Below are 27,156 nucleotides of genomic sequence, written 5' to 3'. Positions count from 1 at the left end.
TCCTGGACTTTAATTCTTCTGAGGAACATTAGTAACAGACCAGAACACTCCCATCTGCCACTGCTCTGTCCTTCGATCTGCCTTCCATCCTTTATACTCTCCTTGTTTAATCATCTCTAAACTCCTTCTTCTTCTTCACTCCCTCACAGTATCAGTTTCCAATCACTGGCTCCTATTTTCTATTTTTTCCTTTCAAGGTACTCTCTTTTCAAAATGTTCAGCCACTCCTTTGTGCCCGTTCCCCCCTCCCCATTTCCTCCTCTCCTCATTCTGTCATTCTGGCCACCTGTTCTTCCCGATGTGTATCCATGTATTGTATCCTTCCCACTGTGCTGCTGTACACCTCACACACATTTCAGTTCTTCATTTATGTTCACATATTTTACTTAAATATTGGATGCTACGACCAAAATACCACTACTGTTGCAAATTCTCTTTGTCTCTGACTTTCTGTCTAAATATTTATATAAATCTCACTGTTTCAGTTTCTTTTCCCCTCTTTCTCTCTCTCTCTCTCACACACACACACACACACACACACACACACACACACACACACACACACACACACACCCTGCCTCCGATGTGGTGAATAGTAAAACTGAACACAATAAACGTTATCATAACAGCCACTGAATTCAGAGAGATAAGAAATTCATTAGGCGCCAGCTTGCTAATGACGTGCAAAGAGATGAAATTATGGCAAGGACAAAAAGGATGTAAGAGACGGGAGAAGGGGAGAAAGGAGGGGAGGAGGTGAAATAAAAAAGGATGTGCGGGAGAAAATGTTCCCCAGGATGGTACACCATATCATTGCTCGCCAGCTCGATTGGCTTGTGACCTCTGCAAGTCAAAGATTTAAACAAGGCCTCATTCACATGACAACACTGTTTCCTTCTTCTTTTTAATTCCCAGTTTATGTTTCTTTCTTTCTCTCTTCGCCCTATCGGTCTGATATTACTCTCCATACACCACAGGGAAATCGAAGGTGAAAGTCGAAGCACCCGTGCTTGCATTCTCTTACTCGGCTTACTGCTCACATGCTACTCAAGGTCACCCTAAGCGCAGGCCTCCATTAACTAATAATGGAGGTTCATAACCTTCTGCCGTGGTGCAACATGGGCAAAGAGAAGGTGGTAAAAGAACTGGGGCTTTCTCATGTCGAGGGCTATTACCCACCTGCATTTAGTGCTGAGGACAAAACACTACAGGTCCATCTGTGGCACATCAGAAACAGACTACCATAATCCCAATGTCAGTGCCTCAGCATGCTTAAAATTCCCTCCAACATGCACATGCAGACACACACACATCCGCCATCTGGTGCCCATCCTGCCCTATGTTATAACCCTCTCTGCCCCGTGCTGGATTACCCCCTCAGTATTTACATCTTGCAAATCCAGCCGGCGGCCTCTGATAGGGGCCATCTGTAATCTGAAGGTCATATTTGCAGCGTGTGTGTGTGTGTGTGTGTGTGTGTGTGTGTGTGTGTGTGTGTGTGTGTGTGTGTGCGTGTGTTCTCATGTGTGTATCGGCCTGTAATTTGTTCGCGCTCAGCACAGGGACAGTATCAGCGTCCGCGACATCTGTTCAACACAGGGCCTACACAGCAGAACTGAGCACATCATCTGCACCGCGCAACACAGGGATGAACCTCACTCTCTCTCTCTCTCACACACACACACACACACACACACACACACAAATATCTGCACACAATGCATGCACTCACACACACATACAGGCATGCATGATATTTGTATGTTTTTCAGGTTTTTCAATGCCTTTAATGTGTTCTTTTCTCTGTCTACTGTGTTTATACGACATCTGTTGCATATCTGCTTGCCCTGGAAGAGGGATCCTTCCTCTGTTGCTAGTTTTCTTTTAGTCTTTTTTTCATTTTCATATCCAAACCGGGGATGAAAAGAAACAGGCTGTACAGACTGTTAAGTCCTTTCAGGGAAATTTGGGATTTGTAATTTTAGGCCATTAAGAAGTGTTTAATGGTTGTACAAACTGCTGTCCTGGTGCTCTAGCTGTTAAGACACGTAACAAATACTGCAATCGCAACATGACCCAAGACAATGGGTTGTTTAGACCCCATCTTAGTGTTCAATATTTAAAAGACATTATATATAATGTAAAAATATAATATAATGTAGTCTTAAAATGTTTAAATCTACTCTGGCTCTTTTAAAATGATGTCGCTATTTGTTACTGATTGATCATATAATATAATTCGCCTAAAACAATTGGCGACTGATAAGTGTAATCTGTAAGATCCTTCCTATCTGTTAAATGACTACATGTCTTTAACATTCCTGTTAAAATGTAAACTGTCCAAACTCAATCTGAACTCAAAATCATCCTGAAGACATCATCAGGGTTATTTTTCAGTTTTTAGAAAGCTCTCCTTGAGGCACAAATATTACTGATATAATATATACCGATTTCATGGGATGAGTTGTGCTCTATTCGACAATAGCAGTTCCCAGTCTTGTTCCTTAAGAGATCTACTTTCAATCATCAAGCAAAGTGACAATCCCTGACTGAAATATTTGATAGGAATGTTATATTATATTCAATGCATAACAACAACAGTACAGAACAACTGATAAACTGTACATTTAAGCCAAATGGTGAGAACAGTTACTGCTGGAATACAAAGATTTGGATGAATTTTGAGCCCATTATTCCCTGTGAATAGTGCACTGGAGATTTTTTTTTTTTTTTTACTTTTAGGAACTTTTTATACAATTCTCTGTTTGTATTATATATGGTTTTAAAATTTCAACAATCATACATAATTAATAGGCTCCTTCTTTGACAAATTCATATTTTCTTCTCCCTGACGCTCGGAACTTTGGATGTTTAACTGCATACTTTCCTTTTTTTATCCTTTTAAGATTATTTTTGGACATTTTTGCCTCTCTTAGATAGGACAGTGATAGCATGAAAGGGGAGAGAGAGAAGGGGGGGGGCTGACATGCACCAAAGGGCCGTGGGCTGGGATGAAACCCACGCCTACTGCAGCAAGTACATCGCGTTTGTACATGGGGTGCCCGCTCCATCATGTGAGCTACTTGGCACCCGTACTGTGCACTTTTCTAATGCATGACAAGAGCGTTTAACAGAGTGAAGGCTCTGTGAATATAGCTTGTGTTAAGGTTTTCACCATGCCCTTATCATGTGAGATGTATTTTAAGTTTATATCTTAAATAACGCTTTAAATTTAAACAATTTTATCTAGTTTTCTCCAAATAAATGACTGAAAAGTGGAGATACGGCCTTCTGTATAAATCTTTAAAACATTTTCTTCAACTGTTCAGAAGGCCTTGCGACCCCCTGTGAAGCTTCAGCGACCCTTGGGAACCAGTGCTCTACATGACGTGGAATCCAGTTTGTCAGGATGTTAACAGAGTTTTCGTGTTATGTAAATGTGCATTTAAGCAAGTGTGTTTGTCTGACCATGAGCACATATGTCCAGCAGTTGCATGCATCTGTGTGTGGTCAGCTGCGATCGAAACATCTCTGTTCCACCCAGAGAGACGCCACAGCAGGCAGAGGAAAAGGCTCTGAGGCTAAATATTGGAGTTTGAATGCCCAGTATTTCTTGCCAACAATGACAACAACTCAAGTGGGATGCACGCAGAGAAGGAGAACAAAAAGACTGAAATGAATTTACAGCTCACCCGTTGGGGGATGGATGTGCCGAAGATGAAGTGATGATCATCTCTGTTTTCTGCTAAAATGAAATATGACGGCAAGGGAGCTCGGTGCCATTTCCTGCCTGGCACAGGAAGCGCCCATCTGGAGCTGAGTGCTGTCTGTCCTCTGTTGTTGTGTTGCATGGCGTTGTAATAGCTCTTGTCACTGCTGTTCCTGTCCTCAATGCTGTTATTATTTCTGAAGCACCACACAGGTCAGCTGAGGGAGATGGGGGAGACAGAAATGATATTCATAGTTTAAGATGCTGTGTTGCTGCAGAGGAGAGGACTGGTAAAATGGACAATAAGTGAGAGGTTTATTATTTAAACTGGGATGGGGGCAAGGGGGGTAATGGAGGCAGTGGAGGCAAGTCTGTAGGAGGAAGCGCAGTGAGACGCATGCTGGCAGCTGCCCGCACGACTGTCACATCCCACCGCCCGCCAGAAAAGCAGAAGGAAGCCACTCGTCATCACCGTGACAACCAACGCGTGACGAGAGGAGGGAGGAAAGTTATCCATCAAAAAATGATGCAGGGATGAGTGCACTCCTTCGTCTTTTCAGTCGCACACACGCACACGCACACACACGTACACAATCATACACACAATGCCATCATATTTCATTTGGGTCATCAGGAGCAACTGTCTCCAAGAGGAAATCTCTGACTGAATCTCATGCTTTCCCCGCTCAACAACGTGATAATGCATTTTCCTCTGTAACGAAGTGACTGTAACCCCCCACAGGGATAATGTTCTGAACACACAGACAAACTGAAAGCACAAGAGGAGGGGGGAAACAGCAATTCAAGTGTGAACTAAAAAACACCCCAGAGCCGGAGACTGTCACACTGGAGGCAAGTGTGCTGTTGTGCTGTAGACAAAAGCATGAATTCATTTGAAGGAAATTACCCTATAAACCAGAGAATAATCTTATGTTATATACATATTTTTTACATAATCTCAAGCTGTGATTAAGACATGAATATCACAGTCTAAATTTAAAAATGCTTGTTATGTTACACATATACAAATACACTCAATATGTCTGCTGTAAAGTGGCAATTCCCAATCCTCCAGTGCACTGGAAAAACCTGCCTGATGGATTTCTCCCTATTATACAGTTAATAGAAACATGACCTATAACCATACATACCAAGAAGCTACATCTAGCAGCTAAAACTGCAGACTGATGGTTGGGGATCACAGGATAAAAAGCCTGAAAGGAAGGCTACTGTACTCTCTGAGGCTTTCATGCATGAGCAAACAGAAAGGGCTGAAAACTATGAGTGTTGAGCACCACCCAGTGGTTGACTTTGTGGAAAATTAAAGCTCTAATTGAGAATAAACGCACTTTTTCAGCCTGTAGCAATGGAATTTCATTTGAGTTCATTTTTAATAAACAAATAAATAAATAGAGATACATTTGTTCCCTCATTTTGATTAATTTGTTTCCTGGTTTTGGTTAAAAATATGTTGTTGTTGTTTGTTTGTTTTTAAATTAGTGTTATTATTTAAACCTTTTCTTTGTTTTTTGTTTTAGGGTTCCAAGTCTTAATGTCAATGTTAATTTGTAACATTGTATTATATATATATATAAATAAAATACATATGCCCGTTTTTTGCCCAATTTTTATTTATTTATCATGGGTTTATTTCATAATCATATTTATTTATTTCCTACTCTTATTTTATTATTTTTATTCATTCATTCATTTAATATTGACTAAAATAGCATAACAAGACAGGAAAATGTAATGTTCACCCTCGGATGCAACTGTTTACAACATTAACCAAAATTTACATAATGATAATCCTTTAGGACTCTTATATATAAACTCAAAGAGTCTCAACCCGGTTTGTTACTGTTGCTGTGTGATTTCCAGCCTCGTTATCTTTTCATCTAACAACTTTATTAGCTAATTAGGTAATGTATAAAATGACAACCTGAGAGGTTTGCTCCAGCTTTATAGTGAGTTTCAGTTCTTTGTTTTGCAGTCCCACAATTTATGTGATTATGAACAGTCTCATTACTTTCAAAGCATTATTTTCAGCACAAAATAACCACACTGTACACCACCTGCGCTGCACCAAACGGCCGGCAGACACAGTTAGCGGCTAACGCTAGCTAGCTCCGTTACTGGAGCACTAAGAGGCTAAAGCTAAAGGGACATATATTTCCCTTAGTAGTTCATAGAGACAAAAAGGAACCCAAAGAGACTTAACATTTTACTTACATTCATTAGGTGGCCACAGACACGACTCTGCGTGAAAGTTAATATCGCTCCGTGTAATTTATAATTCCTTAATAAGTTATTGTTTGATATCAAGTTAGCCATGTTAGCTTAAAAGCTAATGATATGTCAACACTGTTTACAGCTTGTTTCCGCAGTCCCCACGCGGCCAAAATAAATATCGCAGGTATGAAGTAACACTAGTTATTGAAAGCAAAAAGACAAAACCTCTACTAGTGCAATTTTTTTTAAGCCTGAGTCGCAAAAAATGCACCCACACTGTTTTTTACTACTACACAATGGCTAATGTTAGAAACCCCAGACATATTTTGCTGTGCAACTGATACAACAAGTCTTTTAGGTGCCTTCCAGGGTGCCTGTAAGTCCTTAAAAATATTTAAAATGATTGGGCCTTAAAAGTCATTAAATATCTTCAAATTTGTGGGGTTTCAATGCCACAAACATTTGATTCAGTTTTATTTATCATTCTTGTTATTGCTTTTTTGACTAAATGTGTCAAGCTCCTCTGCTTGACAGTCCATATTTCTGCTGTTAAAGATCTTTTTTACAAGGTAGACCTGGCCAAAGATAGCAGCAACATAGATTTACATCAACAGATAAAATTCATGTAAAAGCACGTATGATTTTAGTAACAGAAAATGATCAGAGAAAGCAGTTGCACACAGACATCCTGGACTCATTAGATCTCACTGGGGTTTATTCAAGGTAACCATGTGTTAAAGTTTAAGATCATTCTACAGATTATTTCATGCTGTAGGTGCAGAGAACCTAAAAACTTTTTCCCCAAATTCAGTTCTGACTTTGGGCACAACAAGATTCAAAAACTCCTGCAAAGATTATAATTCCCATATTTCATATTAAAAAGTGAAGATAAGTGGACTCCATAGCCTCCCCCCAGAACTGATGTAGAGATCAAATTTTATACCTTTTATTTGCACACCTGGGAGCGCACAGGAGCCTGATGGTAGTGTAAATGACACTCTAACACTCTAACTGAGGAAATATATATTTATATGGTTTTATTTGACAGTATTTATCAAATGAAAACTGTCAGGTAATAACTGTTAGAGCTGCTCAGCTCAGAGGAAACCATGCCTCTGTCACTTTTCCTCACATTACCCCTACTATTCATTATGCGTTCCCAAATCAGCCTTTTCATCCACCAGGCATATGCTGCCCCCTAGAGATCAATACAGTCAATACTCAAAGAGGTAGTCAATAATGTATAACATGAATAATGCTGTTTGCATTTGTCCAAGTCAATAAAAACAAGCATAAACATGTGCAACAACATTACATATATGCACACATCGCACATACTTGGTCCCATTATTCTGCTGTCATCTATTGGCAGGAGGGCCACAGTGGTGTCTGCTCTGCTAACCAACAGGCACGACTGTAGCCAGCGGTACAGGCAGAATAATGAATGAATAATGAATAATAGAAGAATAATGAAGAATAATGACTTGGGGAAAAGACCTACACACGTGCATACACACTCATATGCACACATAGTACACACACAAGGGCAGACATAGATAATTATGCAGTATCACCATCTATCTTTCTCTCAGAGGGAGAGACAGAGAGGTTCCTCTGTCCCCTCTGGTGTACATAACTTCATTAAGAGGAAGTCACAGATGGGCGCAGGGTATGCAAAAAGAAACAGGAAATAGGGTAGCAATTGATATCAGTGTGAATTTGATCAGCCACTGAAAATATCACAACTCAAATCAAATCAACATAAGCATTTCAGCATTAAGGCTTAAGGCCATTTAATGATGTGACCTATGTGACTTCTTTTAAAGAACTTTAGTGATTTCTTCACTGTGCCTGTTACAAATTTCACAGTGTCCATGTGGAAATGAAACCAGGTTGTTGTTTCTGTTTTTTGTAGTGCATCATGGCAACTAAAGATATAAATCTGATTTGTGTTGTTTATATTGAAGGGCAACCAGTGGCATGCCCAGGAATTTTTCTTCGGCGGGGCCAGATGGGGCCATTGAAAATCTTAAGGTGGAACTCTGGGAATTTGACAATGATGTTGTTCAAGCAATAGGCTTCAAAACTATGTGGAAAGTTAAGGAATCACATACACATATACTTATTATTTTACAGTTAATATTACAAATTCTCAGACGTGCATAAACTAATAGGCTCCTGGTACAGTTAAGATTCTCAGTTCCAAAGCAATCCTGTTTTAGTGTGTAATGCATCTGTACATCTCCAGTGATTCGTTGTTTTTCATGTAGTTTGGTTGTCCTTTTTACAAACACAAATGTACAGCTTTAATTTGAAGCAGAACATTGATTATAGGAAACAAAACATTTACTTGAAACAAGCACTCTCAAGTTAAGACTCATGATTACCCATCGAAACCATTTTCAATTAGATATATTGAGGCAACACGTTTTCATCTGAAGTCATCACATACTTCTGCTTTCCAGCGGGATTCCACATTTACATATTATGCTCTTGGCCGTCCAGAGGTGTATCAGGCAGATGCAACAGGTTCTTTCTGGTTGCATTATCACATGACAGCGAACACCCATATATCATGCTGCCATGGCAGGTGCCGTCCGTCCGGTGGCGTATAATAACCTTGTAAATGGTTCTGTCCGGCACGTTCTCAGCTAACGCCATCCATATCATACGGACATGGAAGGTGGCTTTTGGCATCAGGATCTTACGCTGAAAGCTCTGCAAAAGTGGTGGTATTTGACAACTTCGGAATGAAAAGTACCTTTTTGAAAATAGCTGTAAAATTTTGCCTAAATTTTGGAACATTATTTAGCCATCTTCCTGGCAAGCTATACCCACATTTTTGGTACCAATGGATGCCTTAGGTTACCTAGTTTCCCAAGAACACTATCTAGCTTAAACAGCTTTTTAAACACAGCAGTGTCTCCCTCCAATTATTGGGGCACAGCAAAGAAAAATCATTGTCACAACTACAAGTCTTGGCCACTGTAAGAACTTAAAAAAGCTGACTCGATATATATATGATACAAGATATATAATTAGTCTTTTTTTAAACATGGTTTAAAAAATTGAATTAAAAAATGTCCTTAATCCTGCTACATCGTTTGGAGTTGAATGATGAGCTTAGGAGTCTCACAGCCTGGGGAATGAAGCTGCTCCATAGATATGATTGTAAAGTGGCTTCAGCTCACAGAAAAATGGAGATGTTTCCTGCATTGGTTCTGAGTGAATTCATGCTGAAAATATTTATGATAAGTGTACAAAACACATCCCTTAGGAAAGCATTGATGCATAGTGTATCATAAATTCCTGTTGCTCACCATTAAGAAATGTTTAAGTGTTAACTCATAAAAGACTTCAGGCTGCCCCTGAAATCTTCTGAGGTATTGCACTTCAGTCAAATTTAGGGAAGTTTACTCAAGTATTTCCACAAAATGCTGCTTCACTTTTGACAATTTTTTAACACAAAACTTGCATCACTTTTACTTTTAGTTGAATCTTTTATGTTACAGTTTGTATTGCTTCATCTATTTCTGTAAAAGTTCTGATATGTCTTTCAGTAGTTGAGTTTCCTCCCTCACTACATAGTTTTGTTCTGCAGAAACAGCAGCTGTTGTTTTGTTTAGGCAACAGTTTCTCGATGCAACAGAAACCATTTCCTGCATGTGCATTTCCGGTACATAATGTAAGGTCCAAGATAAAGCTGTTTGCTTATTGACTTGTGAACCCCCCCCATCTGGGGACAACATTTATTTTTAGTGTTAAAACCTGGAGAACAATATAGTTTGCTTACAATCAATGAAAACAAGTGACCATATGTTAGTATGAGTGTAAAAGGAACACCTTACTATACGATACAATTTAATAGAACTAAACCACAAATAAGGTCTATCTGTATGTGTCAGCCCTGCAATAGTTTGACGACCTGTCCAGGGTGTAGTCTGCGTCTTACCCAATGATAGCTGGGACAGGCTCCAGCCCATGGCCCTTACAAGGACAAGCTGATACGGACAATGAATGAATGAATGAATGAATAAACCACAAATAAGGAACTTAAAACAGTCTGATAAATTGGTCTTTAATTTGTGTGCCTTCTACAGAGCCGTCTAAGATCCATTTTCTTCTCCTGACCTGCTCTGACAGCCACTTAGCATTTGCCTCAGGTGAGAGGTCTGGTGTCAAACTGGCCAACAATCTTGGCTGTCATCACAGCCGGAGCCTGAAGGTGACCACTGCTGCAGATATGAAATGTTTAAAACCAAGTGTGTTGAGAGTCTGATAGATTTGCCCGCCAGCTCTAAAATTTAAAAAACCATTAAAAGTTCTGTGGAGCCTGGTTAACTATTTTTCCTGCAGGTCATACATTGATTGACGGATTCTAAATGTTACAAACTGAAGGCTCTCATGGGTGAGATATTGGGTTTAATTATGATTCTCTTAATGCTCATTTGTGCTTTTGTATTTGTGTAACTCTTATCATTACATTTTGTTCAGCTAGCGTTCTGTGTTTTTATATATTAATAGTTGTTTCTTTTCCTTTTTCAACATTAATTTTTGCTTCTTGTGAACCTTGCTCAATTGTTTAAAATGTCAAAACCAACATTTCCAATAACTAGGCTTAGGAGGTGGACACATTGCATTCTGCTGCTTGCCTTGTTTATCAAATTACGGTATGTTACTGATTATTTCTGCACAGCTGTTTTGTTAATAATTTGCAAAAAGGAACTTGAGACTTCCTTTTCTTCCAGTTTCCCAGTCTCACACTTCCTCCAGTCTCACCTCTGCTTTGATTGTAACATTTGATTCATTCTTGTACCTGTTCGCCTGAAGCGAGTGCGACATTTACTTTGTGTTCATCTCAAAACAACATGCTGCTCAGCTTTTTTCTCCTGTTCTTTTTGTGTGAGAGCACAGGTAAAGACATTTTTATTGGTGAATGTAATAACAGAACCCAGAATATAGGTTTCAGATATACTGTCAACATTTATTTGTGTTTCTTGTTGTCTTTACAGTGAAATCCCAGATTACAGCAGGGTTTACAAGCCGTGCTTTTACCACAAGAAGGACTATTCCTACAGAGGCTCCAGAAGGTAATACAGAAAGTGATGTTTTAGAAACAAGCCACATTGGCAGCCCTATTTGAGCTAACTGCTTATGTTAGCATGATATTGTGCTCACAACGCCAGCACTAACATGCTAATGTTGAATGGGTGGGAGGAGCCGCTGATTCTGGATATGTTTTTTCCTGTTTCCACCTTGTCTTTAGATGATTTTCTCAGTGGTAATAAACACAGAAACAAACACAGGACTTTACTGTATGATGGAATAATGCCATAGATTTATGTTGTGGCCACAAGTTTTAATAATGTTGTTTCTGAGAAATCATGTTTTGTTTGTGATTTTGGCAAGGCGGAGCAGTCTTCAAGGCCAATTTTAAGCATGACCACGAAGGGGCAATGTCTTACAAAATGCTCCATCTGCTCTGTTAACACCAAACATAGTTGTCTTTATCCCCCAATAAATCTCCACTTTGAGCAGTTAATTCTCAGTGAAGACGACAGCAGTATTTTAATCAGACAAGACAAATTAAAGAGAGTTTACAGCATAATGTGTTTTAGGGAGGAGAACAGTTGGAGGGGTGCTTCCTGTGTCGTTGTGTGTTTTTTTTTTCTACATCTTACCATGTGCCTCTTTTGCCTAAATCTAACCATCCATGACTTTGTTGCCTTATCCTTACCATCATGACTGTCCGCCTTGGTTGCCATGTGCTGTTGTGTAAACATATGCTGCTTCATGTGCATTTGTTGACATCACCATAACGGCATCCCTGAGTGTAAACAGTTGACAAAGAAGGATACCTAAAACTTCATAAGTAGACACAAAAGGTCATTGACAGAGCATGTCACCATGTGACGAGTTGGGATGAGAACAAGTTGACTCATTATTGGAGAACATGAATGTCTATACAAAATTTGATGATAATCCATCCAATTGTTTCTGAGATATTTCAATCTGGACCAAAGTGCTAGATAGACTGACCAAAAAACAGACATGCTAGGCCCAGACTTATGACCCTAATGTTGCTGAAAATGCATACCATACCAATATACGTTGGTATTGTATACAAAAAGGCTTATCTGCTCTCTCTCCTGTGTCCTCCTCACCCTTCTTCCTCACCAGAAAAGCTACCTCCTCTGCAGCTGGTTGCCACACCAAACTACCCAGTTGCAGTAGGTCAAAAAGTCCACCTGCACTGCAGTGCTGTCAACATGACCGTCTCAGTCAAGTGGGTCTGGCAACGTCAAGAAAATCAGACCTGGCAAGAAGTGGGCACTGGTAGGGATCAGACCCTAACTGAGCCAGAGGAGAGTGGGATTTACCGCTGCCGTGCCCAGAGCCGGTTATCTCAGAAGAACGTGACGAGCCCTGAACATACGGTCTATATTGTCTCGAAGCATACGACAGGTTGGTGGTCTGTTCTGACTCTGCTGTTCCCCTCAGCTCCAAGAAGGTTGAATGCAACTTTCAGCTTATTTTTCAGCTGTCCAGCCCAAAACTTGACTGTTTTGACTCCCCCTCACTGCTCCCAAAGATGTTTTTGGCCACGGTGGGAAGCTGTTTTCAGCAAATAGGCTCTTAGTTAACATATAGCTGGTGAATATTGTCAAGCATTTAGCAGTTAAAGGTGGAGTAATCTGAATAAAGATTGTTTATATTTTAAATCAACTCCCAAACAAACACACCCTTTCCAATGGGAATATCTCTAATGTCATTTATGTTTCAATACTATCATGGTTTAGCTATGCTAGTTGTGGGTGAGGACGAGAAAGAGGGAGAGTAGTGGCAAAAGTGTTGGGGCTGTGTGTGATCACCATTTTTTTAGCATATGCACAGAGCAGACGGCTAGTGGACTGTGAGGAAATATTTGACAAAAAGTGTTTTGGATTAGAATCACAGAATGCACCTTTTAAAGGACTGGTAGATAAATTATTTAACTCCAGTGTCAATAAAGATCAGAAACAGATCTAGAAGAAAAGTAAATATTGGAAGTACAAATGTAGGACAAAAACACATTTCCAGATGAATGATACGTTGCTACAAATCTGCTGCTGGATGTGTAAAAAGGCCACTGTTTGCCAACAAACTTTGCCAAATACACTTAAAGATTATGTCACCCACAAAATGATGATTTGTTTATCCCTGTGTTTTGTTGAATTTGTGAAGAAAACTTGTTGCTTGCATGCATCCATAGTGAACGAAGAATCCAAAAACTGAGACAATTCTTGATGAGTTAAAGTAAAGGGGTTCTCTTTTTACAGCAAAACTATATAAAAATATAAGCACAAATGCACAAGCAGACTTCAAACATACGCCCTTAACTTGGCATGCTACTCTTCCACGCCACTGTTAATGTGGAAGTGTAGTAATTATAGAGGTTTTAACAAAAAATGTGTGTGTTTGAGAAGTACTGGGCATATGACTGGATAAATGAGATTTGGATTAAACTGCACAAACTGTGTGAGACTGTGTAAACTGATGTTTTGATATAGTTTTGCTCTTGCTAATTATGACCCCTATGACTTCAGTTTATGAAGAATTTCTTTCATTTTTGGATTCTTCTTTCATTGTGGGAGCATTTAAGAATTACATGCTTTCTTCACAATTTAAGCATAATACAGGGTAAGTAACTAATATAAAAATCATTAGTGGATGAAGTATTCTTTTTAAAGGTGATTATATTACCAAAGTAGTCAAATAATCAGTTATTGCAAGTTTAAATTGTGTTGCTGTAAGAATTGTGGTATATTCTTAATGGAAAATTTTACAGTTGGAAATTAAATGTATCTGTGCCCTCCCGTGTATAAAATACTTCAGTGGCACCACTGTTCCTTAATTGCCTCATACGTATCTTTTGTATCTCAATACAGAGTTAATTTCAGTCAACATATGCACAGGTATCAGTGTATACAGTATGCAATCTGATATTTGAATGACTAACAAATAATTTTTTTGTGTTTGTCATGCACAAATATAGAATCCAATTTTTATCTTTTTAACTGTTCAATGTCGTTTTTGTTATCTGCCACTAAAGCTTTTCTCCTCCAATTCTGTTTTGTTTCCCTGACTCACAACAGTCCCTGAGAATTTAGGAATAGCTGCCTTTTTCCTTTCTCTCCTGGCCTTGTTCATCAACATTGCAATTCTTTTTTGGCTGGGCTGCCAAAGATTTGGAACCAAACAGAACACATCCACTGCAGCTAAAAGTAAAAACCACAATGGAGCATTTCTCATTAGGTCAATTTTTAAGCAAATGTTCTGTGGATAATTGAATTTATTGGTTTTCCTAAAGGTTTTCCTGGACCTGAAAAGTCTTCAAAGTAAGTCTTCACAGGAAAAACTATTTATATTGGTGTTTTCATTTTGTTCACATGCTGTGAGTCAGATGTGTCAAAAGACTGTATTAACATCATTTTTCTCCACAACAGGGGAGGTTTGCCACACCCTGAAATCGACGGAGATGTGTACATGAATTACACAAACACCAGCCCAGCCTACACTGACCTGGACCCCACCATTGTGGCTGTGGATAATGTGTACTCGAGTCTGTCATGAACATCCATGGAAAGATGGAGATGTGCAATAAAAAGACAAAAAGAGCATTTTCTTCAGCAGCAGAATTTCTGCAAAGAGAGCCTAACATTTAACCTGATAGATTAGCGTTTGCTATGTATGTTTGATTTAATCTAATTTGATACAGGTTATTTAACACAGTCTGAATGTGGTAAAACCTGCACATCTGTAGTTCTAGCTAGATAGAAAATGTTTCCAGCAGCAAGAGGGGCTTCCTTCTCTGTGTTTGTGCATTTTAATAAAATCAGTAAATTGCTATAATTTTCTGTCTCAAACCACGTTTTTCATTTTTTTCTGTATACAGATTGATAGATATGTCAAAGCTTGTGTCAGAATTTAATTTACTTTAATCATTATGATACAGCAAACAAAACACAAAAAAATCTAATTGTAATTACAAGAGTTGGTTATTTGAAGTAAAAACAGCATATTTTCCATCTGAAGGATTAAAAATAACATTACACATACTTTTATATAAAAATAAAATATAACCAAAGTTGCTCCATTGAATGAATAATGCTTCATAAATTCTGTTAGTATAAAAAAAAACTTACATGTTAGACATATACAGTAGGTGAACAGTAATAAACCCTGGCATTATCTGTCACAGTAAATCATGGGATTTCTACCATGTGACATAAATACAGTGTCACAATACTGGATTCATGAGGGGAAACGTAGCTCAAGCTTTATTACTTCTGTTCCCTGGTTTCACAATACAGGATATGACTTGTCCAGGCAAAGCTATAAAACCTGTAACTTATCTGATGTGAGAAAACCATCTCATCACATAGTTTACAGAGACAATATCAGGTAGAGTGAGTCCGCCCACGAAGTTGAAGAGTGTGTGTAATCTGTTGAGAAACTCCACTCTAAGCACCTAAAAAGACACGACTACGCTCTGAATATCTGTGTTATCCTTGACTTCTCTGCTGTTTTAAGTGCCCTACTTTGTGCAGAACAACACCTGTGGGAGGATTTAAATAATGTGTCTGGTGTTTAATCAGTTCATCTCATAGACTGAAGTGATAAAGTGTCCTCCTGCGGAATTCACACAGCCATAATCAATTTGTTTACCTACTTCTGCTTGCAAAGCTTCTGCTTTTTAGCTTATACTTCACACAGGAAGAGCAGAGGGACTGGTGCAATCCAGACCGCAGATCCTACAGTAGGCAGAGATGTCAACAAAATGTCTGTGAAAGCATGTTCAGTTGTGAGAGTGCAGAACCACCTACGCTGCACAAACTCTACAATGGTTTATAGTTGCAGAGAAGCGACAAAATAATGTGTTGTTTCACTCACATATCTACTTTTTTATACAAATATATTTGTATATTTGTAGCCATGATGACACACAGTACAACAGCACAACCTCAAGTGTGATATATTCCAGTTCTGCCTGTACAATGCCCTAAATCCTACATACTGGACCTTTAAATCAATCCATTTCGCACTCTTGGTGTTCATTGTGGAATCTCTGGCTCTGATTCTTGCTGTCCATTGAGAGCTGTGAGGTGACCGTCTGCGAGCACCCCTCTCCCTTCACAACTTTTTTAATGTGGGCCATGATGAACCCTCTAAACTTCCTCGTGGCAAAATAATAAACTACAGGATCCAAAATGCAGTTGAGCCCCATGAGAAGCAAGGTGATTTGATGCGCGTCATTGAGTGCCTGAAGAGTCTTCTGGCTCCACTCTACATGTCCCCAGCCCTGTTTGATCTGCAGCACCGCCAGAACCCAGAGGCCTTGGATTACATGGTGAGGCAGGAAACAGAGAACAAAAACTCCCACCACGGCTAACAACATCTGCAGAGCTCTGCGTTTCACCCCCCTCGGCTTTTTAGTGGAGGAGAACATGGTCTTGTTGGACTTCCTGGATAAAATGGTTGCAGACCTGACCTCTGACTGAGGTGGACTTTGAGAGAGTAAGGCTCGGGCAATGAGGAAATTACACACCACGACCAGAAAAAACACAATAACAAACATCCCAATTATTGCAAAGTGTGTGGCAGCCACTGTTCTCTTGTGCGCATCCGTTTCATTTTGGTACCCCTCGAAACAGTGAATGACACCGCTCTCATCAGCGTTGGTTCCTGGAGATATCAGAGATGGAATGGCCATTGCTACGGTCAACAACCAGATGATGACGCACACAATGATCCCACGACGTCGGTGGTCTGAGGAGGCTGCGTCCAGAGGCCGGGTGACTGCCCAGTATCTGTTGACACTGATGGCCCCGAGGAAGAGGATGGAACAGTAGGTGTTGATAAAGAACAACGACCCAGTCAGGCGGCACATGAAGTCTGTGTAGACCCAGTTTCCATGTCGACTGTAATAGCCAATCCAAAAGGGAAGGGCGCAGACGAAGAGAAGGTCAGCAATGGTCAAGTTGGTCATGTAGATGCGGATTTCGCCCATGGCCTTGGCCTCACGGAGGCAGCGCAGCACGAACAGCACGTAGATGTTTGCGAAGAGGCCCAGGATGAAGATGATGCCATAGACGACAGGGAAGAGGATATAACGAAACTCAGAGTCCAGGAAGGTTGAGCCATTACCGGACGAAGAGCCCAGAACAGGGGGCCCTGTTACGGCAACTGTGGTTGAGGCCAGCATGTCTGTCTGTGAGAGACAGAGACATCAGTGTCATGTCCAGTGGTGGAATGTAACAAAGAACATTTACTCAAGTACTGCACTTAAGTACAAATTGTGGTACTTGTACTTTACATGGGTCTGTTCTTTTCAAGTCATTTTATACTTATATTCCACGACATTTCAGGAAAAAATATGGTACTTTTTACTTCACTACATTTATTTGACAGCTTTAGTTTCTTGTCACTTTACAAATTAAGATTTTTGCATAAGAAAAGTCACATTATAACCTTAGTATGTAAAACAAGTCTAAGTAATAAAAGTTTTCCCCTCTGTAGCCTTTCTGAGAGCTTCATCCTCTAATTTCTTACTTAATTGCTAATATTCAATTCACAGCTCATTGGTGAGTGAAAAGCCAAGTAAAATGAAATATTATTAATTTTAAAGACATATTTTTAATGTTTTTGTACCCCACCCACCCCCAACAGTCTTACATCTCAACAAATGCTATTACTAAATAACTGAGTAAATAAATTAAGGGAATGCGTTTGTGACATAAAATAAAATAAACAAAAATTTTACAACACAATATGTACACACACACACACACACACACACACACACGCACGCACCTACACACATTTTAAGACATGTCTCAATTTGTTTTGTCCAAATCAGTTTTACAGTTTAAAACTGGCCTGATTTGACCTGTTTGCCTCAATGTGTTACAAAAAAGAAAACTTATAACAAAAGAAAATTCTGCCTGTCAGCTTACCAGACTGTTCCTGTTCCTCAAGTAACTCCGAGGAAGTCTCAGACTGAAGTCTCAGACTGAAGTCTCATATTGAAGTCTCAGACGCTATCGAGAACAGTTAAACTGATTGACTGCATGGGCGTGTTCCTGAGAGTGCTGCAAAAGTTCAAGACGAAGGAGGTGTCAGGAGGAGGAGGAGGTAAAGGAAAAACCCCGTATGGTGCAACAATGCACGTTCTCACCTTCACATTTCGTTTGTTCCTGTCCGTCAAAACGAAAAAAACACTCCCACTTTGGGGAAATGTCGGAATTTTATCGTTAGTCTTTCTTCCCCTGATCATAAAAAGTGTGATTTATGTGGTGTGGTGGATTTAAGGGAAAAAAACACTTATCCAAGGTCATACGAGCAAGGAATTACAGACAGTAAAATCACTTAATTCCCTCGAGAATATAACTTGAATCACTCTAGATATAACTAGACATTATTATTGTTATTATTATTGTTGTTATACTGAGAAAACACAGATGTAATTAAAAGATGTAATGTACAAAGAGATGTAATTAAATTACCAACAAATGTTGGTCTTTACAAAGTGAATACATAGAAATGTATTAATTCAGTAAAACGTTTACATGTAAAATTCATTCTGTTTATTCATTTATTCATTTTCCTGCTTTTTTGCCCAGTTTAAATCAAATGCAATAAGTTACCCAATGTAGATGAAGTAATTACAGCAGTTATTACTTGCATTACAATGCCTTTTTGAGAGGGTAATTCGTAATCAAAATTAACACACACACACACACACACACACACACACACACATATATATATATATAGAGAGAGAGAGAGAGAGATTCTTCTAAAGATTAAAGACACAGTTTTCACAACGCTGACTTCAGTTTGCCTCAAACTAATTTTATGAATAAGTGCTCAAGTTTCACTTTCTTTTAAACTCCCACATTAAACAATTAATTATTAGTGTCACCTGCTTCCCTCCTGAAATCTTTGCCTTTGTATAGTATACCCCCAGATTTGTTGTGTGGTTCTCCAACCCAGTGGTTCCCAACTGCTGGGTTGTGGTACAAAAGTAGGTCACAGGTCCATTCTGAATGGACCAGATGTGATTCAAGAATATCAAATTTGTAAAAACATAAAAACATCTTTATTTTGAATTTCTGGCAAAGGTATTCTATTTTCCAAGTCCCATTTCTTTTTAAGCTACTATTTTCATGCACTGCTCCTGGTATTACTTGGCCCATTAACTTAACTGGCCCTTGCAGTATTTTCATGTCACTGATCTTGAAGCAATAATTTGCACTTTTTTGGTTGCAGTGATATTTATTTACTAAGTTTTAAGTCACTTTGACTTTATTTTTGCAATATATTTTATTTCATTGTGTTCCAAACCCACATGTTAGATACAGTTTGTTAAATGAGATTGAATGCGTTCATTTATATCCTGTGTTGACCTTGAACTAATGACTAAGTGCAAAATCTGGACCTTGTGGCTGGACAAGTTGGGAACCATTGCTCTGACTCACATACAATTGTATTTGTGGCTGTTGCAGTAATGGATTATAACCACATGGGGGCAGAAGAGGCTAATAAAAAAGAGCAAAGGACTCATGCTTCAAATAGAGAAAAGTGATGCTGTGATTTTGGCCCAGGTGAGACTCCATACAGCCCTGTGTGAGCTGCATGAACCACCACTCTCACTCTCTGTGTTGTTCAAAGCAGTAGCAGCCTCCCCTCTGTGGTAAATGTTTAATTCCGGCTCCTATGTACAAACACACAACAACACGTTTTCCTCTCCCTGGTGCCACAGTATAATTCCAAGATTAAGGTTAACGAGCCTCCCCAAACCTTATTGCTGTTATTATGGCTTGGCGGTGGAACAAGAGAGCAGAGCTTTTTGGTGGTTGTGCCCTGCATGACTGCCAGACGTGCTGTGCCATTTGCTGGGTATACAGGCCTACACTGTAAAAAAAAAAAAAGAAAAAAAGAAGAGGAAGAAGAAGAAGAAGAAGAAGAAAAAATCTTTTCATGATACATTTTGCTGCTCGTGGTTTGGGTGTGGATTCAAGAGATTCCACTGCAAGCAGATGAGATTTGTCTATGAAAAAGAGAGCAGCTTATGTGAGATTTGGTTTGGTTCAAAGTACAGTATGTGTTACTGTTTTGTGTTTTTGGTTGTATATTGTGTACGCTATAAAACATCATACAACAATACAGCAGAAACAACAAATCTTTTGTCAGATACATTTCATTCAATAATTTATTCTGCTCAAAAATTCTGAGACGCGACTCAGTCTTATAAATATGAGTTATTCTGACATGAAGCCACATGACTGGAAATGATGAGTTGCATGAATGTTCTGCTGAGTGTTTGAAACATGATCAGTGTTTTAGTAGATTACCCAGCATACTTTGTTGTTAGACTCTCCAAAGACCATTCCTTTTGTAGTTAAAGAATACATCATTGAAACTCTCTGTGTCTTTAGGTACACATTTAAGGAATTGTAATAACAGGCTTATTTGCTTTCTTGGACTCCAGATTGTTTTGGTGTAAATTGCCGAGTGTTGAAGATATCAGCTGTAGAGATGTCTGCCTCCTCTCCAATACAATGACCGCACTCGGTTTGTGGTCATCAAAGTGCCAACAAAATACATTTGAAAAACTCTACAGCAGTGTCTCTTTCCAGAAATCATGACCTGGTTACGCAAGATAATCCACAGATCCCTTTTTGTGAGCAGTTTCACGTAAGAACTGGTCATGGTTTCTGGCAAAAGACATTGCTGTAGAGTTTTTCAATTTAATTTCATTTATTTATTTTTGGTGATTTGCGGTCCACACACAAACAATTCGAAAAAAGACAGACATCTCTATGACCAATATCTAGTTCTGGTGAACTATCCCTTTAAAGTATCCTTTGAAATAGAAACCTATGTTTTTAGTTTTTATGTGGAACCAGCTTGAAAAAATTTACAGCGCAATTATAAATAACAGTTGGATTGAATTATAGACATCCCATTTTGCACTGGCATGGCAGTAGTGATATGCTTCACAAATTCTTTCATGCACTACACCTGCGTCTGGCTCCTGCCTGCATGCCAGCTTTTTTATTCTTTTATCAAATACACTCCTCTATACGGCCTCTGAATGGCCCGGGACAAAAATGTATAATAATAATAATCAGACACAGATCCATGCAGGTGATCCCTGATGTTCTGCACTGCTGCATAGGTCAGTCCAAGGAATCCTTCCTCCCAAGGAGTGGTTGCACTTTCAGTCCAGGTGTGCCGAGATGCAGCAAGGGAACGCTGCCAGGGCCTCATAATTTTTTTTCGTTCTTTTTTTAAATTGCCATGTAAAACCTATAGAGTCAGAAATCAGAGTCATGCATTCCTCAGAGAGGCAGGAAGGGAGGGAGCTGCCTGTGCGGAGCTCCTCTTGTCCCATTAACACCTTTCCACAGTTGCTCCTCCACCTCACCTTGATCCATGGCATTTTGCCTCTGGCAGACATGAAACGCCCTGGTAGGATATTTTACAGACCCCAGGCTGCACGCTTAGGCTGCTTATGAAGAACAGAGGAGAAAATAGGATGCTGATAACTGATAAATCTGTGTTTAGCTGCACATCTTGCTTGGCAGAGGGTTCTTGTCAGACCATAGAGTGTAGGTCTCTCTCAAGCAGATTTACTGCATGCCAGAGGCTGAGGTTTGAGGAATGTCCCCCTGCAGTGAGAAAGAGAGGGCCACGGGAGGGTGAGCAAGACAGGCTGAGGCATCTGTACTTCAAGATAATATAGGACCTGACAGTAAGACAAGATTTTCTTTTTACTCCCATCAAAGGATTTGGAGGTCTTTTTTCTCTCATGGGACATTCTGTGTATTTCCAAATTAAGACATAAAAAAACTCAGAAAGAGCTGCTGGAAGTCACCCATTATTAACCCTTTGAACGTGGAGAGACATACTTTTCAAGCGCTGCTTTCTCTCGCAAATATTTAAACCTTTGAACCCAGAGTAAATTGTGCAATTTCTTTAAAAGAACAACAAATAACAAGAAAAAACAAAATAAGAAAAAGGCAATGAGCAACTTGGTGATGAATGTTCCACTACTAGCACTAAATTAGTAGATTTAGAAAACTATTTTTAAAAAGCTGGGAAAGATGTCTAAGTGGTAAAAGGAAAAAATGTAAGGGAAAAACTATACCTATAATTATCATAATTACATATTGAAATTATGTCACAATATTATTAGAATTTTATGTTTTTTACTTTTTCCAGGTCTTTTCCTTTTTTCTTTCTTGTTGTTCTTTTCTTTTATTTATTTATGCTTTTTTTTGTTTGTTTCTTTTGTTTGTTTGTTTTTTTGCTTCTTTTATTTTAAACTAATATTCAGATAATTTACTCTTGACCAATTTTTTTGTTAATTTTTGGGTCATTTCATCTGTAATTGTTCATTGCAGCCTACTTGCTCAGATTTCAAATGGTTGAAAAGACTGGCATGATTTTGAGCTATTTGGATACAGTGCTGTACAAGTGATGCTCTTTTTAAAAAACATGACATCTGCACGCTAAATTGATGTTAGTTTACACAATCTTGCACAATGCTGTCAGAGCTTGACAGCTTTAGATAAGTGCATGTTTCTCTCCATGACAAGCTGCCCCACATTTCCAATCCATCAGGGTTACATCTGTTTAAATACTGGCCATAACCCACTCTGAGAGGACAGTGAATTAAGCACATTAATCCTTATCCCCACTGCAAAATGGACACAAAGTAGGAAAGCTTTAGTCATACTGTGGCATTAAATCCTCCTACTCTGATCTAATTTTTTTCTTTTACATGCTCATTTTGTCATCAAAAGAATAACGTCAGGTGATTGTTGACCTTATCCTTGCACTTTGTACTATTGGCTGCTTGTAATTTTGGTGATCTATGCAGGATTATTGGAGATTAGTCTGCTGTTGCAGCCACTGCAAGCCGCTCTGGATAAGATAAAATAGCTCAAATGTGAACTGCAAAATGATGGGGCTTCCTTTTGAAAGACAGTGTGTTAATTTGATTAGGATTTCTGCTGCTGCAAATTTTTTATTAGAATGAACATGTTAATGTTAATGTGAAGGATGTTTGTGATTAGGAAGGATGTTGGCCTGACCACCACTCTTCCTGATTCCAGTGTGTGTGCTCCAGTATGTGCTGCAAGAGATTACATTCCCTGCAACCCTGTCTTTAAGCATTAGATCGCAGTCTGTAGTATGCATTTGCATTTATATCATTTGATGTATTAAGGCAAATTCCCAGAATGACAGAAAACTTGTCTGTGCATGAGCCAACCCTATCAAGATGGATGAAACATGGCCAGTGCACATCCTCGTAAAGAAGAGGCATTTTCCATGCCTGTCTTTACTTATATGTCATCTCACTGTTTCTATTGCCATGATGGATTTTTTGTGCTTTACTTCTCCATAGATCAAGAGTTGATCTAATGCCTAGAGCAGACTAGTAGCTCTGGAAACTGAGAGATAAACCCGTTTTTCCTCAGCTCCTAAAACTATGTTTCCATCTCACGCTGTGCCTTTCTTTTTAAAGACAAATTAACATTAGAAATATACAACAAGAAATACAGAAATATGTATGCATATTCACATACACCTGGAGCTCAGGTGTCTGGGCATGCCTGGTTGTGCCTTTAGCTTGCAGCAGCTTCTGAAAGGATTTAATGTCTCTTTTGTTGTTTTTGGCCTTTTCCCCACCCGGAGAGAGCAACAGCGTAACATTCAAATCTCGTCCAGCCCATGGTGTGAAATGATATGATTAGAGCAGTATGGCCTTTTATGAGGGCAGGATGTTTAATGAGGGGGAAAACAAAAGGCTTGGCTGTGGGAATCTCCACAGAGGACTGTTTTGATGACACAACCGTTTAAGTCACACAAGACACAGATTAACATCAGGCACTTTAGATCCAATATCTGTATTCTCCAGCCTCTCGTGTATGCAGAGAACAACAGTGTGCTGCTGATGTTACTTTTGAATTGCAATCAGGCACTTTTGAGCACTTGTTTTTGATAATGCAACAGAAGCTTAAAATTTGTGTTTATGTCCTCCTCTGGTGCTGAATAAAGTGGCGTTCTGCAAGAATCACTAAACTGATAAAGAAATTTACACCTCACAATGTGCAACAGAGGGAGAAAGAGAGAGAGTGTGTGTGTGTGTGTTTGTCACCTGGCTGGCTTGATAGTTAAAACATATTTTATCATCTTACTAAAGTAATTTCCAAAGTTACGTAACTGACAGAGAATAAAGAATTTACAGCCGCACCATAATCATGCTGCAGTTCACATAAACAATAAGCTTCTGTTACAGCCATCAAGTTGGACTTGAAGTTAACACAGTCAGTGTACTTTGTTTTCCTGAAAAAAGGACAAACTAGCCATAGTTTTAGTGCTTGAGACTATGAGGACGCCTCAGAAATTTTACACTGGATTTACAAAGATAAAAGCAAGTTTTGAAATTTAGTTGGGTGTGATACAGTACAGATTGATCCGTGTGTCAGTCTTGGAGGTCAGACACTCTGAGCTGGACTCAAGGGAAGAAAGTGATAATATATTTACATATATTATATTGTTATATTGTCGTTTTGCCCACGATAATCATGTAGTAAAAATAAATCCCTGTTGAGCCACTTTTCCCCAATGCAGAGTAAAGGGTTCTTTAAGGTGCATTTTTGTCAAATAGGGGTCCGGGGTCTCAGCTGCAAATATTTCAGACAGCTTCTTAATGTAAAACTTAGAGAGCCCCCACATTCAACTTTCTCAACTTTCTCAACCTTAAACCATAAAAGTTGCGTAACTTTAACTGTGGTATTTTCACATTTATAAGCATATGCAGAATAATCAGCATTTTTGTGGTGGTCAGTCTGCCATTCCTGGAAATTTTATGGGCATTACAGCGCACACAAACCAAAATAAAAGCTTAATAACAATGCAGTGGGGATTTATAATATGTCTATGCTACTGGAAAATGCATTTAGCATAATGTTATCAGTGTTTTAACCCATTTCGCATACTTTAACACTCTTGTAACATTGCTACAGGTGTGAGTCATTGAGTTTATAGTGACTTTATGACTCGTTTACATTGCAACAGGGACTGAAACTATGATATACAATGGGAAGCTTACAGTAAGTTTGTTGTTAATGGTATTTTATTCTCCCAGTGGTACTACTTAAATAGTGCTATAATTTTGCATATGGCAGACCATGTTGTATAAGCAAGTCTACTAGGGTGAAGTCAGGTAAAGTGGGACATCAGGTAAAGTGGGACAAGTAGGGTTTTACTACTTTTTAAATATAAGTTACCAGTCACAGAAAATGTTAATGCTTTATTATTACAAATGTGCTTTACATGAAACAATCATTTTTATTGGTGTGTGAGCCAGGAGAGCCATGTGGGATGATGATTTTTTTCTTTTTGTAAAAAGAGTGCCTTAGCTAAAATAATAAAGGTAAAACAAGAAAAATAGTTTAGGATGTTTATTTCATGTGCTGTTTGACTTGCAATCAGTATATTTTCATGATGATTTTATGAATTAATGAATGAATTGATGGATTTGATCATATAAATATCAAACAAACATGATCGTCCCATGTTACCTTACCAGATGTCCCATTTTGCCTGAACATTTAATGAGTCACAACAGTTGAAAAAAAGGGCAAAACCAAGGCACTCCTCTTATGTTGAAAAGCTTTATTGTCAAGGCTAGTTCATGGTGTAACAGATAAAAATAAAGCTGACGTGTTTCAGCCACACACTGTGTGTGGCCTGCGGCAAGGACACATCTTCTGTACATGGGGCGCCTGCTTTACCAGGTGAGCTATCAGGTGGTGCCCCCTGCCTGCAGATCATTTTTGTTTTGAGACTCAGTCTTAAATCTAAAAAGGAGTAATGTGGATGTAGCCTCACTCTACAGCATGAAACATCACTTCAAAATAATATAAATAAAAGAGCGTGTGTAAAAGAAATTAACAACTTTTTTTTCTTTTTACTAGTTTCTTCCGGTCCATCCAGAATGACCTGCGACCCACTTTTGGACCGCGACCCACCAGTTGGGAACCACCGATATAAATAGTGGCATAATGTTGTGTGTGGAGGATTATGTTTTATCAGGAAGTTTATACCTTGTTCAATTCAAATTTATAATATGTACAAAGAGAAAGAGAGAAAGCGATAGTCGGACTATCCTCAGCTTGGACTCATTCCTCCCCACCGGCCAGACTCATGTTGTGTGGGGGAGAGAGGCGGGACCTCGCAGCCGGGAAGGGCGTTCTCTTTGCGGTCAGACCGGGCAGAGTCATCCCGAGGGGTGGGTCCTCCGGCAGCAGTAAAGGAAAACCCACCTTTTTTCATTGTTAAGGACGCGGTGGAATGTGATGGTTTGATCTCAAACGGGCCAGGGAGGGGAATATCCGAGAGGAAAGGACCGACCAAAGATTTAGGGAGAGGGGAAAGCCGAAAAACGCAGTCGCCTCCAACTCTCCGCCAGCATTTGAGAATATGTGGATGAACTTGTCCTCGCCGTGTCGGCAGCAGCGAGTCCTACCGTCCACACGAGCTCAAACCGTGTGAAGTTGTGGATTTACCGCTGCGTTTTTCTGACCCGGAGGTGGACCAGCTGAGGTAAAGTTGGTCTCTTTATTATTAGTGTATTTTGTGTTTCACGGGGAACACGGGGGACAGGGGTTTGGGGGGTTTCAGACAGCGGCTTCCTGAGTTGGATACATTCAGTCGGGACTGCAGAAGTCTGAACTGCGGCAAGTTTTTCAACCCTCCTCCTTCTCCTCCTCCTTCGTCGTCCCTCTCCTCCTCTGCTCGTTTTGTAGCCAAAAGGAAGCATCCAGGACTGCGGCGAAAACCTGAGGTGGTTAAAATATAGCGGTGCATACACTATTTATATCGTTTTTTGTGAACACGTCGCAGTTTTCATATGTTTCAAGCATTTGGTGACACAATTGTTACATGTTTGCAATTCGCTTGCGTCTACGCACTTAAAAAACGAAGCTTTTTCATATATGCTACTGCATAACAGCTGTAATTCAGAACATGGGGCTGAAAACATTAAAAAATGAAGTGTTGGCTACTCGTACATGGTATTGACGTCCATGTATGTTTTTCTATAATTAGTGATATCTTAAATGCAATATATATATATATATATATATATAGATATA

The 27,156-nt window shown here is 39.3% G+C and overlaps 3 protein-coding genes across 3 annotated transcripts in view; 2 read left to right on the top strand and 1 right to left on the bottom strand.

Annotated features, from left to right (window-relative positions):
• The first annotated feature begins 10,748 nt into the window (after positions 1 to 10,748).
• On the top strand, positions 10,749 to 14,758 carry LOC121953159. The gene is made up of 6 exons (XM_042500071.1): positions 10,749 to 10,855; positions 10,954 to 11,031; positions 12,122 to 12,406; positions 14,077 to 14,205; positions 14,292 to 14,319; positions 14,428 to 14,758. The coding sequence occupies exons 1-6, from the start codon at positions 10,810 to 10,812 to the stop codon at positions 14,552 to 14,554; spliced, it is 693 nt and encodes a 230-aa protein (XP_042356005.1). The 5' UTR covers positions 10,749 to 10,809; the 3' UTR covers positions 14,555 to 14,758.
• A 143-nt stretch (positions 14,759 to 14,901) lies between these two features.
• ptafr (platelet-activating factor receptor) lies at positions 14,902 to 18,045 on the bottom strand. Its single transcript, XM_042500853.1, has 2 exons — positions 17,938 to 18,045; positions 14,902 to 17,192 (listed from the first exon to the last, which is right to left on the bottom strand). The coding sequence occupies exon 2, from the start codon at positions 17,184 to 17,186 to the stop codon at positions 16,011 to 16,013; it is 1,176 nt and encodes a 391-aa protein (XP_042356787.1). The 5' UTR covers positions 17,187 to 17,192; positions 17,938 to 18,045; the 3' UTR covers positions 14,902 to 16,010.
• Positions 18,046 to 26,221: 8,176 nt separating this feature from the next.
• The window catches only part of luzp1 (leucine zipper protein 1), a 62,331-nt gene continuing 61,396 nt past the window's right edge, over positions 26,222 to 27,156 (top strand). The window contains exon 1 of the mRNA XM_042500405.1: positions 26,222 to 26,605. The gene's annotated coding sequence lies outside the window, so the exon portion shown is untranslated. The remainder of the gene's footprint in view (positions 26,606 to 27,156) is intronic.

Source organism: Plectropomus leopardus, chromosome 14 (genome assembly GCF_008729295.1).
Source record: "Plectropomus leopardus isolate mb chromosome 14, YSFRI_Pleo_2.0, whole genome shotgun sequence".
Classification (NCBI taxonomy): Eukaryota; Metazoa; Chordata; class Actinopteri; order Perciformes; family Serranidae; genus Plectropomus; species Plectropomus leopardus.
Note: the sequence above shows the minus strand (reverse complement) of the source record. Positions and strands in the feature narration are given on the sequence as shown.